This window comes from Octodon degus, unplaced genomic scaffold (genome assembly GCF_000260255.1).
Source record: "Octodon degus isolate 3935 unplaced genomic scaffold, OctDeg1.0 scaffold00080, whole genome shotgun sequence".
Taxonomy (NCBI): Eukaryota; Metazoa; Chordata; class Mammalia; order Rodentia; family Octodontidae; genus Octodon; species Octodon degus.
The window spans coordinates 7,827,927-7,845,333 of record NW_004524656.1 but is presented as its reverse complement, the minus strand read 5'-3'; the positions used below and the strand labels follow the sequence as shown (position 1 = coordinate 7,845,333).

Sequence of the window (17,407 nt, the reverse complement as noted above, 5' to 3'; positions counted from 1 at the left end):
TTTTTTTTTTTTTTTATCTCACTGAATACACCTAACAAAAATATGATGTGAGCTTAATTTTACAGATGAAAACACAGAGGTCCAACACTAAAAAGTAATTTCCCCAGGTGAGCCTGCTCACTGCAAGTGACAGAGATTTCAAACCAATCTGTCTGCTCCCTGAAGCCGAGCTCATGCTGCTTGACTATGTCTCTGAGCAAGTCCCAAACATGCTGAGACCAGAAACCCTTTTGTCTTGTAAGTGAACTCCTTGGATGGTGGGAAAGAGCAGAGGGACCCATGTAGTTTTGGAGATAGCCTCACGGTTAGACTGCTTGTGCAAAGCTCCGTGCACTTGCTTCCCTCCCTCACCGCCCATGTCTCTGCCCCTGAGGGGGCTGTCTGCAGCCGGAGCACTCTGAGATGGATCCTCCTTTCTCAGCTCTGGCTAGAGCATCAGACATTATCTTTATGATAACTCAATTAGGCCGCAGCGGCTTCTCCAGCGAGTGTGGGGTGGGGGTGGGGGCGAAGGAGACAGACAATTAGCTTAACAAGGACGAGCACCCAGTAGATGAGATCTCCTTTCTCCAGTCAAATAATTAAATTACAAGGCTGTCCACAGTCCTGGCCTTCTCCCAGGCACTGACTCTGCTCCTCCTCAGATGCCTGCTACTCACCACCCTCGGCCCAGCCAGAGCGCCCACAGAAGGAAGATCCTGAAGAGGGAGGGTGGATGGCACCTAACAAGGCCTTCATGACCACCAGGGCTCCATGGGGAGCTGTCTGTGCGGACTGGCCAGAGGGGACAGAGAAAGCCCTTGGCAGTCCCCTTGATCCCCTGGAAAGTCTTGGCCAAGAGTTTCAGGTCTGGAGGAAGCGACCTTTAGGAAGGACGACCCCCAGCAGAGCCTGCTGTTGATGTCTTCCATGGCACCTCCCCCCTTGTCCTCTCCTCCAGCTGGGGCCCCATCAGTGTGCCGTAGCCATCCACAGTTCCACTCCTTAGCCCTGCCTGGCCAGCAGGGCTGGGCACCCGTCCTTCTCTCTTACCCTGTGTGCTCCTGGCCTCCTAGCTGGCATTGACTCACTTTATTCCAGACCCATGTGGGCCCAGGCCAGGTCCTAAGACCCAGCCAAGTTCCTTGGGTGTCTAGTCATTGTCTAGGTCAGCTCCTCCATGTCACTGGCTGCTCCTCTTTGGGGTGGGACACTGTTGGGCCATCTCTGGATGGATCTCTCTGAAACCCCAATTCTAAAAGTAACTCAGTGCTCACTACTAAGACTTCCTAGAGATCCCACTGGTTGGCCTCTACGGCTTCTCCTGTGCACGTGAACATGTGTGTGAGCAGGTGCCCATGTTTGTCAGATCTAGGTCTCTAGTCCTCTTTGGACTTCTGATGGAATTTCTGCAGAGACTAGGTTGCATGCCTTGACTAGGGCATTTGTCACAGGGCCGTGGGAAGGACTACTACCTCTCCAGGGCTTGAGAGCTAAGATTTATGTAGCTGGGATTATTCACCTGGCAAAAATAATAAGGGTCCAATATGTGCTTGTTAAGTGAATAAATCAATGGACGTATGTCTGGATACCACTTCCGGGGCTGATCTCAGAGGTTCACTTATGCTGTCGGTCAGCATGGAGTTCACAGAACAGAGGTGCATGACACTGCAAACCCAGAAGCTCCTCTTTCAGTCCTTCCTGGGCCCAGGCCTTTTGTGTCATTGCTCCAAACTGGCTCCTGAGATTGCAGAGCCTGTGGACACTTAGATGCCAGCACTAAGAATGCATTGGTAGTGATGAAGGACCAGTTACGTGGGCAAAGCAAAGGGGTCGAGGAGAAGACCAAGGGACTGTCATGTCTGGAGGGCTATGCCCTAGGGACAGATGGCCAGAGTGTCACGATTTCATTAAGGAAAGAGCAACAGGATAGACACAGGGTGAAATGAGACAGGAAGATTTAGTTCAGGCAAAGGGAAAACTATCTCTCTCTGTAAGAAGGGATTTAGATAATGGAACAAGTTACTATGGCAGGTTAATTCATTAATTAACTAATTCATCTAATATTTATGAAATGCCTGCTCTGTGAAGGCATTATGCTCCATGTAGGCTGGAGAGGCAGAGACACGTGGAAACTGCAGACGGGGAGCCCCAGGAGTCGATCGTTGACTGGGGAAGGTAAGACGCTACCCTCGGTGATTCCTGCAAGTGCCACCCGGCTACACAGACGCCGAGTTCAGAGCAGAGGGACAAGCCTTCCTGCATGTATGGGGTGACCACAGCACTATGGTGATGGAAATGACAGTTAAAGGACACACATGCATGCAAAGTTACATGGGGTGAGGGGGGAGCGTGAACTCCAGGGGCTGAGGCCGCGTAATGACTGTCATTCCCTGCGGTCTGCAGGAGGGACATGAATGTCTACTGGAGAAGCTACAGAATAGCTGCCAGCCCCCTGGGGTCGTAGACTCTTAGCTGCGCCAGCACTCCCCAGAATGCCCTTGTCCTGTAGGAGGCAGATGACCAGACAACATTTCTGAGGCTCTCCCTCCTCCCCATCATAAAGCTGTGTTGTCACTGTGACAGCCAATGGCACAGGCATGATGCTGTGGCTGATGTTATCTACTGAGGGCCCCTGATGGGAGTGCCAGTGGCCAGAGCTTCTCAGGGAGTTCTATGGCTCCAGCTAAGCATTCTGACACCCTGTAAGTTCAGGCCCCTGAGACATCCTGGGGGGAAAAGAAAGCCTCAGCCTTGAGGAGCACGTGCCTACAGAGCTCCTAAGCAGGTGTGGGGCTCTTAAGTTTTTACAGAAGGTGACTGACCTGGCCAGAGGCTTTTTTCTGACCTCCATGCCCAATGGACAGCATGAGCAGGTTGTACCTTGGAAACCAATCCTGAAGAAGGCGGGGTCTCTGGTCACACCCCACCCACAGTGACCAGGCTGCTTCAGGGCCGAGTGTCGCCCTCAGAGCTCTCACCCTGCATCCTTGCATTTTCCTATATATGGTCTAAGGTAGGACCTCGAGTGCCATACAACCTGGAGGTTTCTCTCCAGGAGCCCTGCTCCAGCTGTGGCCACCTGGAGTTTTCAATGACACAGAGGCTGGAGTGGCTGAGACCAGAAGGCAGTGTTGCTGCTGTTCATTTAGTGTCTGGCCCCCCATAAAGCTTTTACAGCCACTTGCTCAGGATTGTCATGCCCTGCTGACCCCCGGCCCAGCCCATAAACGCTTTATGGGGGCTCTCATCACCTGTCTTTGAGGCTGAGCTTTTTATTTACTGCACCTGCTAGCAAAGTGTTTGTGTGGGAAGTCAGCGCCTCTCTGCCCACGCAGTATGAAGACGGCAAAGAGCCAGGCCTCAGCCAGGAGCCTGGGTTTGAGGCTATGCCGCCCACACAAATGACATGGGCACGTAGCCTGCCCCCAGCCTCTGCCTCTGGGGCAGGGCAGTGGAAGGGTTGTGTAACTAACTGACTCCTAGTTCCAGCAAGTGTGGTGCTTTAGGAATGATAGCAACTTGTGTCCACGCTTATCACAGCTCTCTCAGCTCAGGAAGGCTTTCCCCGAGCTCCTTAGCCACTACAGCAAGGCCCTCTTTCCTCCCTTGGTGCTCTGTCCCGCTTGGCACCATGCATCGTGTGCATATTTGATACAAGATGTCTCTCCACTAGAAGGCATGTTCCTCGCGGCTGGAGGTTTCGTCTGTTTAGAGTGGAGCTGTATTGGGAGAGCCTTAGATTGTGCTTAGGACATGTGGGCATCAGCCGCGGTTGCTGAGTGAAGAAAGGAGGCTGCTGCTGCTTCTCCATCAGCAGCGCATCCTCCCTGTCACCACGTGCAGTATCTGTCCCTAAGGAGGCAACTTGCTCTTGTGCTCCTGGATCCTCTGGGAGAAGGACCAAGGTTGCTGGCAGCAGTTTCCTCAATCCTTATCCTCTCAAGGGTAACAAGGCACTGCCCTGTGAGCCTATGGTCCACTGCTGCAGCCCTAACCTGTAGATTCTAGTAGAGCGCCTCCCTAACCTCTTCTGCTAATAGCATGCATCTGGCTGGGCCAGGGTGCTGACTCTTTCTTATGCCCGATACTCATAGCAATCCCCAACCATTCATTAGAGTGGGAAGGGGTGCCCTCCACCGAGGTTCCATGCATACGGTGTGGGGTGGGGCCACAGCAGAAGCTCTGTAGTAGGTAAGGGTGAGTCAGTGGGGTAGGGAGGATGGGTATTGGGGCTGAGCATGTGTATGTGAATGTGCCTTCTCCTGATTGCTCCCCACAGGGACCCAGAACTGTCTCCCAGGCCTGGCCTTGCTGAGCATAGGCAGAATGTGCCTCTACCCTTGCTTTGCCTCAGAGGCTTTTGGAGGCTCAGATATAAAGATGGAGATGATTCCTTACTGAGTGAATGCCAAGGGGCCCAAGTTACAGCTTCTCGTTCCTGGTTAATTAAACATTCAGCCTCTGTGCCCAGAGATGCTTTTATGCTACATTATTTTTCAGCTACAGGGGGCCCTCAGGTCACCAGCTCTAGGTAGGCTCTGTGTGCCCTCCTCTTAGCAGCTGCCATGGAGCTCTCCGCAAGCCCAGAGCAGAGCGTCCACCTCCCTTGTAGCTTGGCTCTCCCGTGCCAGTCAGACCTGCATGTGCCAAGCCCAGGCAGTCCTTGAGGCATCCCCCACCCTCTCTCTTGTTCCTTGTTCCTTGCAGGGCAGTAGCAGGCTCACCTGGGCGATGTTTCCTACTGTCTCACCTGCAGCCACCTTTTGTGGTACGGGAAGCTTGCCATGCAGGAGGGCACCAGCAGAGGAAACACTGCTGCATGCGTAACTGCTAGTGCACAGGCCTCGTGTGGGTGCTTGGATGTGGCCAGGCTGGAGCTCCACCCTGACGCCTGCCTGTGGGGTACACGCGGGTGTGCACCACATGCAGGTCTCTGCATACGCACATGCACGCGTGGCGGGTGTGCTCTGCTCCTCTCAGCTCAGTGTTTGAAAAATTCATTAGAAGACAAGCAGTCCCAGAAGGAATGCAGTCAGCAGTTGTTTTTCCAGCTCATGGAGCAGCACGAGTTTGGCCCTGCCCTGCCTGGCAGCCCTTGGCCAAAGGGAAGGGGGGTAGGTAGAAGGACTTCCAGTTTTATCCCTAGCTTCTAGTGCCCTCCAGTCCAGCCCAGCTCTGCCTTGCCCTCTTCTGCCCTCTGTTTCCTCTGAGCCCCTGTGTGATGTGCTCTCCACTGGGCAGCAGACGTGAGGGCTCACTCCTACCTCCCGAATCAGGGCCCCTTGCCATGCCCAGGGGCGTCTCCTTCACCCCCTCCTTGGGTAGCTCTTGGAAGCGTACAGCCGCTAATCAAGCAGCGTGATCATAATCAGCTTTGATGGGTTCTTCTGCAAAAGTGCATTCTAATGAGGTGGGGAGAGGGAGTCAGCGAGTCAGTGAGGGAGTGAAGATGCGGGACTCAGCTTTTGGAGTGGCATGGGCAGGGGTCCCAGAGCCCCTCACACGAGTGTGGCTGCTTGGTCTGGAGAGGAAGGAGGCAGGTGACCTCACCCCCTGGCCCTTTTAGGGCTGGATTTCTGGAATTTTTCAGACCCTGGTGGGGAAAGGAGAAGGTATGCTATGCGCCTGTAGGGGACACACACACACACACACACACACACACACACACACACACTCTTACTCACTCACTCCTCTCCGCCCTTCTCCCCTGGCTGGGAGATACTGTCGCTCAGCACTACACAACAGGCTCAGCGAGTTGCTGAGACAGAATGCATCAGATTCAATTCATTAGGACTGATCATTCCCTGAATGGGGCTGAATAATTGATGAGCAGAAGCCGCTTTCAGGATGTTCCAAGTACTCTGAGGCTCGCCGGAGCCCTGTTATTATTATTATTATTTTTTAGCTAACAAACACGGCCAAATGCTTGCTGGTGCAATTGGGTGAAGGAGTGGAGCAAAGGGTAGCTGTTTTAATATGTGATGTTTACACTGTGAGCTCTCGGTCCACTGCATGTCGCAGAAATGGATACAGGCGTGGGCAGGAGGGGGAGCGGGCTGCGCTGTATCCTATTGTCACTGAGCGGATTTGCTCAGGATGTCAGGGGTGGGGATGTGGCCTGGGGGCTGTGAGGTTCCCACTGGCACAGTAGGCCCCTGCGGCTGGGCAGTAGAAACATGGTGCTGAGATGGGGGCCCTCCCTGCCTTCCCCAGCTGACTCATGTGCGAGAGCAGGGAAGCAGGGCTGTGGAGCAGCCAGGGTGTCGTCTCTCCTCTCCAGGCCTGAGCCCTCCAGTCACAGAGCCCCCAGTTAGGGGAGCTCAGAGTGAGGTTCCCCATATGTCACTCTAAGCCAGACAAATGTTTTAGTTTCAGTTCAGCAAATGTACACTGTCTGGCATTGTGACAGGTGGCAGGTACACAAGGATGCTTTTGACCCAGCCCTTGAGCACCAGTGAGGGTGAACCAGGTGACGAGGAGCACAGGGAGAGGAACAGACCCAACCTTTTGCTGCTTGTGCTCGGTGTTCCCAGCTGGCCTGTGGGCCCACCCACCTGCACGGCCACTGCATGCTTGAATGGCCCAAACCAACTGCTTCTACCACCTGGGTTTTCCTGTCTTCTGTTAACAGCACCTCCATTCAGTTCTGCTTCTGATCTCCAAGCCAAGGAGACATTGGGTCTGAGGCCCAGGGGACCCTCCCCTGTGTCAGAGCTCCTTGGTACAACCCCATTTCTTTTCTTTCTTCCTGTGGACCTGTGCCTATGGTGACTTTCCTCTGAGTTAATGCCCCTACTTCGCAGCTCTTGAGGATGTGTATGTAGGGGGTCTTTCCAGCTTTCTCTCTCTGCTTTTCTGGGGTGACACAGGCTCAGGGGAGAGGGGCCCCAGGCTACAGGGGCTCTCAGAAGTCTCAAAGACCCTTTCCCACCTTCCTCTTAGGATGTCCCTGGAGCTGCTTCTTCCTTCCTGAGGTGGAGTGTGGGGCACAAGTTCCTCTCTCAGCCTGCCCTTCCCTCAGCTGGGGTCATCTCACTGTCCTCTCCTTTGCCAGGCCTGGCAGCATCCACCTCCCCATCCTGTGCCCAGAGAAACTGGAAACCCTTTTGCAGTCTTAGGGCCTCCAGTTCCCACAGGAGGCATATGGGGCCTTCACACACCTGCATACCCCCAGAGCCAAGGGGACACTGGTCATTGGCCACACATTCTCTTGTCTGCATTCATTTATTCATTCATTCATTCATTCATTCATTCATTCATTCATTCATCTATTCATCTATTCATCCATCCATCCATGTATCCATTCATGCATTCAAATATACACTTACTGAATGGCTTTTATGGAGCTGGCAGACCCAGAGGAGCAGGAGGACATGGGAGAAGCAGTGCATTCTTGGCCTCAGATGGTACTAGCAGATGGAAGCTGCTCACAGGAGCAGCCCAGGATGGCCACTCTGCCCAGGAGGGAGGCAGGGCAGCTGGCTACTTCTCTCCTACCCTGGCCTCCTGTTGCTAACCTCTGATGTGACCCTGCTGGGCTCCTGATGGCCCCATCTTGACGTCAGAGCCCAGGGTGAGAGCCTATCATCTCTGGCCTAGGTCTCCAGCCCAGATGTCCTGCTTCCTCTTTGACTCTGACTGAGCCCTTGTGTCTCTGGTTCTGGGCTGCCTTGTCCTGCTGTCCACTGGGGAACCTGGAGAACTCATGGCTTTGTGTGTCTCCCCCCACCCCAGGTCTTCCACCCTGCCCCATTCCTTCTGAATGCCAATGCCAGGCCAGGCAGGGGTGGGGGTGGGAGGCCTACCTTTGACAGCCACATGGACGCTTTGGCTGATGGAGAGCTGGGGCTGGATGAGGACGCTGCACAGGTACTCCCCCTCGTCCATGCCCTTCTGCACATCAGTCAGCTTGAGGGTCCCGTTCTCAAACACCACTTGGCGGTGGTTGTCAGGCAGCAGCAGGGCGTCCTTGTACCACTTGATGGAGTAGTAGGGGTAGCCGATGACCCTGCAGTTGATGAGGGTGTCCCGCCCAGCCACTGCTGTGATGTTCTTCATTGCCCGGATGCTGGGGGGGCCTGTGGGGTTGGGAGGGGAGGAGGCGGAGAGGAGGGGCAAGGGGTGCTGTCAGCCAGGGACAGCCCAGCATCACTCTGGGGTGCTCTTCTTGGTTGCTTGGCACCTGAGACTTCTGGTGTAAAAATTTGGTGGGGGCAGAAGGAGGTTACTTCCAAGGTGGACAGTGGAGGCTGGGCTTGGGGACCCTGTGGTCTCTCCAGGCCTTGCTATTGTTAGTGTTGAGCTGTTGCAGCAGCTGCATGCTCTTCATGCTTGTAATAAGAATCTGTTCTAATGGGATGGGGTACAGAGCTGAATCCTGGGAAGAAGGGTGGGGTTTGGGGAGGTAGTCCTCCTTTATGTGGAGTTAGGATTTAGGGGTTAAATGGAGAGTGGACACTATTATTTTCTCTACTTGCTCACACCAGCTTTATCCCCAGAGCATAACACATGACCTTAAAGGGCCACAGGAAGTACTTCAGGGATGAGCTAACTGTGGGTCCCTGAGAAGAGGCTATACACAGGCCTCTTGTGGGGATGGGAAAGGGGGCTCAGAGAAAGTGCTGCAGAGGGTCAAGGCAAGCTCTGGGCCTCAAGGCCCCATCCAAGATGAGGACAGGACTAGGGGATCTCTCAGGGCCTGCAGCACTTCCCTCCCAACCCCAAGGGAGGGCAAGGGCAGTCAGAGAGGAGGCCACATTTCTCTTGTGGAGTGAGATGCCTTTGGTATGAGTCTGCACCCTGCGTATCCCTTACCTGCTCCCAGGGCAACTGTTAGTACCCAGTGCCCATTCCTTCCCACTCCCTGCCCTTCTCAGCCGTGGGGTCAGAGGTCACCGGTAGGGCCAGATGAAGACCAAAGGGCTACAAAGAGCATCAGAGGAGAGGGCTCTCTCCTTGTTGATCTGGAGAGCTGAGGTAGGGGGACAATCACCTTCTCCCCTGCTCTCAGAGGCTCCCTGCCTTGGGACACCCCCACCCTGCTTCAGACTGCTACTCCTAATGTTTTACACTTTATGGGGCAAAGAGGACACCCTGGCTCCTGGCCACCTACATCTCTTGGAGCATTGGGAGCTGGCTTGGTGGGGGGTGCCAGGAACACAGCTGCTCGTGAAAGAGAAGGTTGGCCCCTCTATGCCTACCCTGTCTCTGTCCTTGCAAGGCCCTGGTGGGGCTGGCAGATGCTAGCAGGTGCCTGGGGCCCGGAGCCCTCTGATGGGGTGAATGGGGTGGGGAGGGTGGGCAGGCCGGATTGTGGGGCAGAAGGGGAGGAGAAGTGGGCATGAGGATGGGGTGAACTACATGGGGTGCACACTCACACACAAGAATGGACGACGGGGCTGGGAGGGGACAAGAAAGGGGAGAGACCGCTACTAAAACCAAAATGACGATTAATAATAATAAATACTAATAACCACAAGAATAATGGTAACCACAGAGATGGCAAAGGAACTCAAAAGCCTATTCTGATATTTAAATGTAGACAGGCACCTCTTACGTTTATTCGCGCCTGATATTCAGCACTGCCCACCGAGTTCCGCGCCGTGCACCGGTACACGCCCCCGTCGCGGATCTGAGGGCCCGAGACGTTCATGTGGCTGATGGTGGTGCCGTCGGACATGGTGTACTGGTTGGTGCGGCGGCTTCCGTCCCGCACGACGGGCTCGTCGTCCAGGGCCCAGGTGACCGTGGGGGGCGGGGCGCCCTTGGCAGCGCACACCAGTGAGAACTGCTCCCCGGGGCTGACCACCTTCTCGCTGAAGGAGGAGACGATGCGGGGCGTGCCGTCTGCGGGGAGCGAGGAGCCCCCTTCAGGCTCACCGAGCCACAGAGACACTGTTCCCCCCAGGCCATCCCACCCTGGCAGGGGAGGAGGTGAAGCAGCAACCATCATGATAGTCACAGCAATAGCAGTAAGAAAGAGCTGTCGGTCCAATCCGCCCATGGTGCCTTTGGGCCAGTCACTGCACCTCCCCATGTCTGCCCACCTCTTACTGGTGGAAGAGGAGGACTAGGGTGGCAATAGGTATACCCCCTCATCCAGACACTGTGGGGATTAGGTACATTAATGCACTGAAGTTGCTCAGCACTGTGCTTTGTAGGTACCTAAATGTGAGCACCGCTCAGTTCTCCCTAGTTTGCCCCCTTCTCTTCCTTTATTAGTAGAGACACTGGGGTTTAGCAAGGCAGCTGTGTGGGAGCTGCGTGCGTCAGGGGCCAGCCCAGCGGGGTCCCTCTGCAGTGCGCTTTGCACCTGCCCTTGGCCTTTGGAGGCTTTGGTGTGGCAGCACCTTTAGCTAAAGGCCCTAAGCCCAAGGCTCACAGTGAAAGCTGCCCAGGCCAGCGGAGCTGGGCAGTCTGTGGCCCAGCCTTAAGCCTCAAGTAACCTTAATAACCTTGAGTGAGACAATTAGTTTTTGCACCCAAACTTCTTCCCATGGGATGCAGGGAATGCAATTATTAACCCTGGCCATCCTTCCACATGAAAGTATTTCAAGGATTAAAAGGCTATTAAGCACAATGTACCCCATTATTTGTATGATTATTTTGTGTCAATTAAAAATAAAGATAGAATAAAATAAGTGTTAAGTACTTTAAAAAGTCAAAAAAGAAAGAGTAAGAAAAAAAAAAAAAAGAAAAGTCAAGCGAATGTAACACAGCACTCTTCATGTCTCGTCCATGCTGAACACCGAAATGCTGATGTTAATCCAAGACTCGGCCAGTCTGCCAGCCCCGGTCCCTGCTTCTGAGGAGAACTTTATCTAAATTCTGGGGACAGCCTGATGCCTGGGAAAGGTCAGGGGTGCTTGCCAGGGTTGCTTGGGCTCAGCTCCTCCTCTCCTTCCTTTCTGCCCTTTTCTCCTAACTGCTCTGTCTGGACCCCTGGGTGTGTGTGGGGGGGGTGCTGCCTTAAAGAGAGGGAAACAGAGAGAACCCGAAACCCTGCTAAGCCACAGAGTGCATGGTGGAGAGGCCTCAGGTGAGGAGAGGGTGACAAAGTCCAGAGGTTCCCGGAATTCTTCTATCTCTGGAAGACTGAAAACCTTCAGACCCAAAGCACACCCTCCACGAGTGACATCTGGTGGTTTTGGAGGGCAGGAGGAGCATAGCAGGGTAGCTGAGAGGCCTGGATTCAAATTCCAGCTCTGTTGGATGGAGCTGTGTGACCACGGGTGAGCAATAGGAGCCCAGTTTCCTTTATTATAAAATAGGTGACATAAAAAGGGGTGGGTACACAGGGCCCTTGGGAGCCCTAAATGAGGCAGGGGCACTGGGGTGGAGAGGGTGCTGGAGGACTCCAGCCAGTGTCAACTCCACCCTGGCAGAGGAGGCGGGGATCCCGAGCCCTGCCCACCCTTTGCTCAGTGCCCTGCTCACCCTCGAGCACAATGATGGCGAAGTCCTGGGCTGTCTGGGCCTTGCGGGTGGCAAAGCACTGGTAGGCCCCGGAATGGCTCTTCTGGGCCGAGGTGATGAGCAGTGTCTCGTTGCTGAGCCCGCGGATGGAGATGGCCTCGTCAGGCAGCACCAGCTCGGTGTTGCGGTACCAGCGGATGGTGAACTCCGGGGAGCCCGTGAGGGCGCAGGAGAGGATGACCGTGCTGCCTATGCCGGTCTTCAGCTTCTTTGGTGTTAGGGTCACATGAAGAGGGTCTGGGTCACATCAGGAAGGGAGATGCGAGGGGAAGTGGGAGTGGGGAGAAAGAAGAGTAAGAGGGCTTACTGTGGGTAGTGGGAACTGGGACAGGCAGACACCTTGTGGACTGGGCCACGGGGGTGTCCTGCTCCCGGCCTCAGTGGACTCATCTAGTCCATGGCAGGTTTGGCCTAGGGGTTCCCTCTGCCCCTCTTGTTGCGATGGCTTCCCTGATGCGGGTCCCTCTGTTGGGATAGAGCAGCTACTTCAGCTGGGAAGAGGGTGGGAACGGGATTTGCTCACCATCCTCCCTGCCACCCACCTCAGGAACCAGAGAGACCTCTGCCCTGCGGGCTGTTTCCCACCCCAGACCCACCGATGCAGACAACCAGCACTGCCTGCTGCTAGTCTGACTTCCTTCATAAGGCCCCGTGGGTCCATCAACTCCCTGTCCCCACGAGAGGTCCTCCTGGTTGCCGCCACAAATGACCTGCTCAGAACCAACCACTCAGCACCACCTTTGGAGCCCTCGGGAACTTGTGTCCTTCTTTTCTACCCCTTCCTAGTGTCACAAGGTCACACATTCTCTAAAGCATCAGCAACCTGCCTGCAGTTTCTGCTTCCCCCAAGCTGCTTATGGGGCCAGAGCCTGTGTCTGCAGCACTCTGCCTAATTCCTTTCATCAGTCACACTGAGTTCTGGGTGATGTCTTCCAGGAACCCTTCCTGTACACCCACCATTGCCCTCCTAGTCTGGGTTCAGATCTCTCTTCAAGGGCCTCCAAGGCATAACTAACACCACGCTGAACACACTGTCTTGTTATCACCATTTTTCTCACCCTTTGGGCCATAGCTACTTGGGCGGGGCACAGCTTCTCCAGCCTGTGTCTGTACCGAGAGCTGAGCTGCGTTCCTTGACTGGCCATCCAGCTGGTTAGCGGGCCTCTAGCCAGCCTCCCTCTGCTGATCTCCACAAGCTTGGGGGTCTGCTCAGGGACTTAGGCTGCAGAAACAGGGGACCCCTCCACAGCTCAGGTGCAGCCTATGTAGATATGTCCTCCTGCGTGGCTCTCCCTTCCCACTCCCTAGAGCCTCTGCCTGCTGCCTCAGAAATGTCAGTGTACACTGAGGCAGGTAGCCTCTTCCTGTCCCAGTTACCAGCCTGAGCTCCCAGGGCTCGCCGGCTTGCTTCTTTTCATGTCCTCTGCAAGGGCTTGGTGGCAAAATAGAGTCACGGGAGGCACGGCTTTTGTGTCTATGACACTGGGAGAGAGTGGCAGGAGAGAGACTGGCCATGGAGCAAAGCCAGCCCACTTCTCTTTGGGCCAAGGGGCTGAGGAGTGGCGGAGAATTGAGGACTTACACACGCTGCGTGGTGTGTGTGCACACACATCTGGAGAGGGATGCTTGCTGCACATCTGAGTGAGTGCACCTGGATGTGAGCACGTTACAGAGAAGGCATAGTGCCCGGGCGTAGGCACAGGCATTGTACACGTGTGCGTGTGAGCATTTGCATTTGATATTCATGCCTATGAGGGTATCTGCTTGCCTGTGTGGACCGTGGCAAGAGCTGTGAGCTCCCATTTACCTACAGTCAGGTTGGCGGATTTTCCAAGGATTTGGGTATGTGTGTCCTCCTGACCTATATCCTGAGCTCTCTCTGTGTGTGTGAGTGTGTGAGTGTGTGTGTGTGTGTGTGTGTGTGTGTATATAACGGGAGAGAGTAGAGAAGCAGATGAAGTTATAGTAGACTACACTCTGCTGCAGAAAGCAGGCGCAGACCAGGGTGGACTTCCAGCTGGCAGCAATGCCTATGGTTGGCTTGGTTGTTCATACCCCGTATTTGGTCTGATGGATCAGTGCTCCTATTAATTATTATTAAATGTTCTGAATGTTGTTGTGAAGTAGGGACATGTGTCCTGTTTAATGAATTGACATCAGCATTTCTTCCTTCAGCGCAGATACTGCCTCCTCCTAACAAGCCAAGAACCCTGGCCTCCACCATCATTACCATTACTGAATCTGATTCCTGAGAGGTGGGGGGAGGAGATCGTCATTTCACTCTGGAGAATGACAACTGAGCCCATGGTTATGGCTGTGTCATCTGCCCAAAGTCAATTGCTATCTGATGTGCATGAACTGAGCCAAACCAATTGCTTTGCTAGGACACCAGCTGCCTACTGAGCCAGCCAGGAGTATCCCCTGAGGCTAGCCACAGTCCTCCCTGCCACATGGTGATCCCTCACCAGTTACTGGGGCTGCAGAAAGCCTTCCCTGACTCACCGATGACCGTGAGGATGCCTGTGGCCTCTGCAGAACCAAAGGTGTTGGTGACCTCACAGATGTAGCTGCCACTGTCCTCGGTCCGAAGGTCACTGATGGTCAGCCCTGTGATGCGCTTGGTCCAGCGGCTGTCGGCTGGGAGAGGCCTGCCATCCTTGAGCCAGCGGATGGCAGGGATGGGGTAGCCCGAGGCAGCACAGGGCAGTTCCACTGTGTGGCCAGCCCACACTTCCTGGGAGTGGAAGCCATCCAGGATTGTGGGGATGGACTCGGCAGGGTCTGGAAGACAGAGAGGGTCAGCAGCCTGGGGTCTACCCTGCAGCGATGCAGGAGGGCTGGGGAGAGAAGCAAGGCCCAGAAAGGAGCTGCTGCCCATCAGTGCCCACCCTGGGAGCCCCTGGAGCTTCACACGACAATGTGTCCTCCACATAAGCCCCTGAGAACCATGGCTAGGGCAAAGACAGAAGGAGGAGGAATTCAGGGCTAGAATGAAAGAGAGACAGATGGAAAGGAAGCAGGGAGTGAGGTGCAGAGGGAGAGGAGTTCCTGAGAGCTCTTTTCAACCAGGGTCTCCGGAGCGGTGACTGTGAGACAGGAGCCTCTTGATGGCTCTAGTTTGCAGTCCTTGCTCCAGCAGGACCGGGACATCTATCTGTCCTTGTTCCGCTCTCTCCTGCCTGCACTGGGGCTGATCAGCACATTTCTGCTGGAGCCCAGAAGGATCCTGAAGTGAAGCCTTCTGCAGCCCTGCCCCTGTCACCCCCATAGCCTCCTCTGTGCAGCATTTCTAGACAGGAGGAGCCAGCATCCGTGAGGCCTGTGGCCTAGACTGCAGAAGACCAGGTCCCCAGGTGGGACTCAGTGTGCGCCACCCACATCCCTTCTGAGTAGGTCTGCTTTCCATGGCAGCTCTAACCCTAATGGGCTCCCTGGGATTCCATCGTTGCTTTTTGCCTTGGCAGGCTCCTCTTAATTGATACGTCACCCCACCACTCCTTATCCTGAACCCCAAAGCCTATTGTTGCCTGGGCCTCCAGCATGACATCCCCCGCTGTCGTGCCCCGGTCCCCATTGTGGCCCACATGGCCAGTGTGCCCTGTGTGGAAAACTGATTCATTTTGCACAAACCAGCTGCAGTCCTCTTCCGGATGCCCCTACTCCTACCTCCTGCAATTCTCACTGGACTCACATAGAGCTTTCTTTTTCTTTCATTTTATTTTCATACAATCCTCTTCCTTTTTTGAGAGAAAAAAATTGAAAGTGTATTTTTAAAAAACAGGTAATATATGCACATGGCAAAACTTTGGAGGGCACAGAAGAGCCAGGGAGGGAGGTCCCCCAACCTCCTGCCATCAGCATCCCTCGCCCCCAGGCTGCCAAGGTGCCTACCTTGCCTTTCTAGCAGCTGCGCTGCAGGCCACGCATCTATCTTCCTGGAAGAGGCCAGCTCCTTGAGGCAGTGTTAACCGCTGCCGACCCTCCCAGGGCCAGCAGGGAGCAGGGCCCCAGGCTACTGAGCCGCTCAGGTCTGAGGGAGGATGAACCCAGGCGTTTGGGTGTGGGGTGGGCACGGAATCTGATTTTTCTGGATGAAACTGCACATTGCAGAATTTTATAGACTGAAAAAATAACAATCTGCCCAGGGACGTTGGAGAGCACAAAGAAATGAAGTCACAGAGTCCAGGGAGGTGCAGGGACCAGCCCAAATCACAATTCTGACCTGAGATCAGAAACCAGACCTCCTCTCACCCCTGTTCAAAAAGTGAGGTCGAAGATGCAACTGTCTAACATCCTAAGCTGCTCTTGGGGAAGGGTTGAGCCAGCATCCTCTCTGGAGGAAAGGCTTCCTGGAGACTGTACCTTTCTGACCTCCTAGCAGTCTACAGGAGCCACCTCCGGACCTCAGGAGCCTGGCGGGCTTAGGAGGCCTGGATTCAAGTTCTACGTGGTCGCTCTTACTGAGTGGGACATTGGGCATCTGCACGGTTGGTGTGATCACGTGCCTCTGGACCTCAGCTGATGGCACACTGTGTGTCAGAACGCTTTACAGCCCATGTGGCATTGCAGACATGCAGGGTAATCACCCTTCGGTGCCCACCCCACTCCCTACCAGATTCTGCAGCCTCTTCCCCATCCCCCACCCTGGTGGGAATGGTTGGGATAAACAAATCCGGTGCCAGAGAAGAATTATTCAATGTGACACTTAATTGATGCAAAATACACAAATTCCGTGGCACACCGCAGAATTTACAAGCAGAGGGGCCATCGGGGCGGTGGAGGAAGGGGCGGGGGGAGGGAATTAATCACCGAGGCTCAGGCGTGAAATTAAATTCTGAGGGAAAGAAACCTCTTTCATTACTCCGGAGCAGAAGTAAAATGCTGCGGCGTGTACATGGCGACAGCCCTGGGGGCCGGGTGATGCCAGCACGGGCACAGTACTCAGGGAAACAGATGGCCCTGCCCGGGAAATTGCCAGGGGTGCGCTGAGATGGGGCCTGGTATGCCTGGACGGAGGTGACCCGGGCAGGTGACCCCCTGTGGTGGCTGGACAGTACTGTGGTGGCTGGGGATCCGAGGACACAGCCTCTGCACCTGGGATGTGGGGAGCCTGATTGCTCTCTCTGCTCCTGCCTTTCTCCTTTATAAGTGTGGCTGGTGAGACCCCCCCTCTGAGCTATGATGGGCTGCAGAGAGCTAACGCAAGTGAGAGCGCTGAGCGAACTGAAAGTGCCTAGGTGTGTGGAATGGGTGTTGCTGTGTTTAGGTGGATTTTGCAACTGCAAAATCAGATTATTCTTGCAAGTGCCTCGCGGAGCTTGGAAAGTACAGAAAAATGAAAGCTGTCTTGTTCCCACCCCCCTGCTTTGGGAATGTGGTAGGAATAATAACACAGCAGCACCAGGGGACAATGCCCAGCCCAGCACCACGGGAGCCGCAGCTGCCGGCTGCTTGGGCTTCCTGTGTTGGGCATGTGGGGGGCTCTCCACACACATCATCCTGCTTCTTCCCCGTGATGACCTACTGCAGTGCCTTTTGTTGCTGGTGCTGTGTGGATGAGGAAGCTGAGGTCTGGCGACTTTATGTGTCCAATGTCGTTTTGCATAGCTGTGGAGCTACAAGCTGAGATGGAAACATTGGCTTAATTCTTAAATGCCCCTTTAATAATACACCTCATTATCTGCCCCCCATTCAGTGACTTGCCAAGTGCTATACCCACATCCTTCCCTGACCATCACACATAGCCCCGTGTCTTATTCTCTCCTGTTCTTCCCACCCTTGGGTCCAGGAGCCCAGGGCAAACAGCTTTTCTGGAGCTCAGGAACCCTGGCCACTAGAGGCTGGAAAACCTCAGCCAACACTCTGGTCTGGCTTCTCTGGGGGTTGATGACCACCTGGAGCTTGGATCTGGGAAATGGAATGAGGCTGGAGGTTGGGGTGGACTCCCCCC

General features: G+C 54.7%; 1 protein-coding gene across 1 annotated transcript in view; it reads right to left on the bottom strand.

Annotated features, from left to right (window-relative positions):
- Nucleotides 1–17,407, bottom strand: part of Dscaml1 (DS cell adhesion molecule like 1) — a 320,586-nt gene that overhangs the window by 71,537 nt on the left and 231,642 nt on the right. Inside the window, exons 5-8 of the mRNA XM_004636465.3 lie at nt 13,960–14,238; nt 11,419–11,694; nt 9,532–9,828; nt 7,788–8,060 (exon numbers count right to left, since the gene is read on the bottom strand). Of these exons, the coding sequence (XP_004636522.1) occupies nt 7,788–8,060; nt 9,532–9,828; nt 11,419–11,694; nt 13,960–14,238 (1,125 nt within the window). The remainder of the gene's footprint in view (nt 1–7,787; nt 8,061–9,531; nt 9,829–11,418; nt 11,695–13,959; nt 14,239–17,407) is intronic.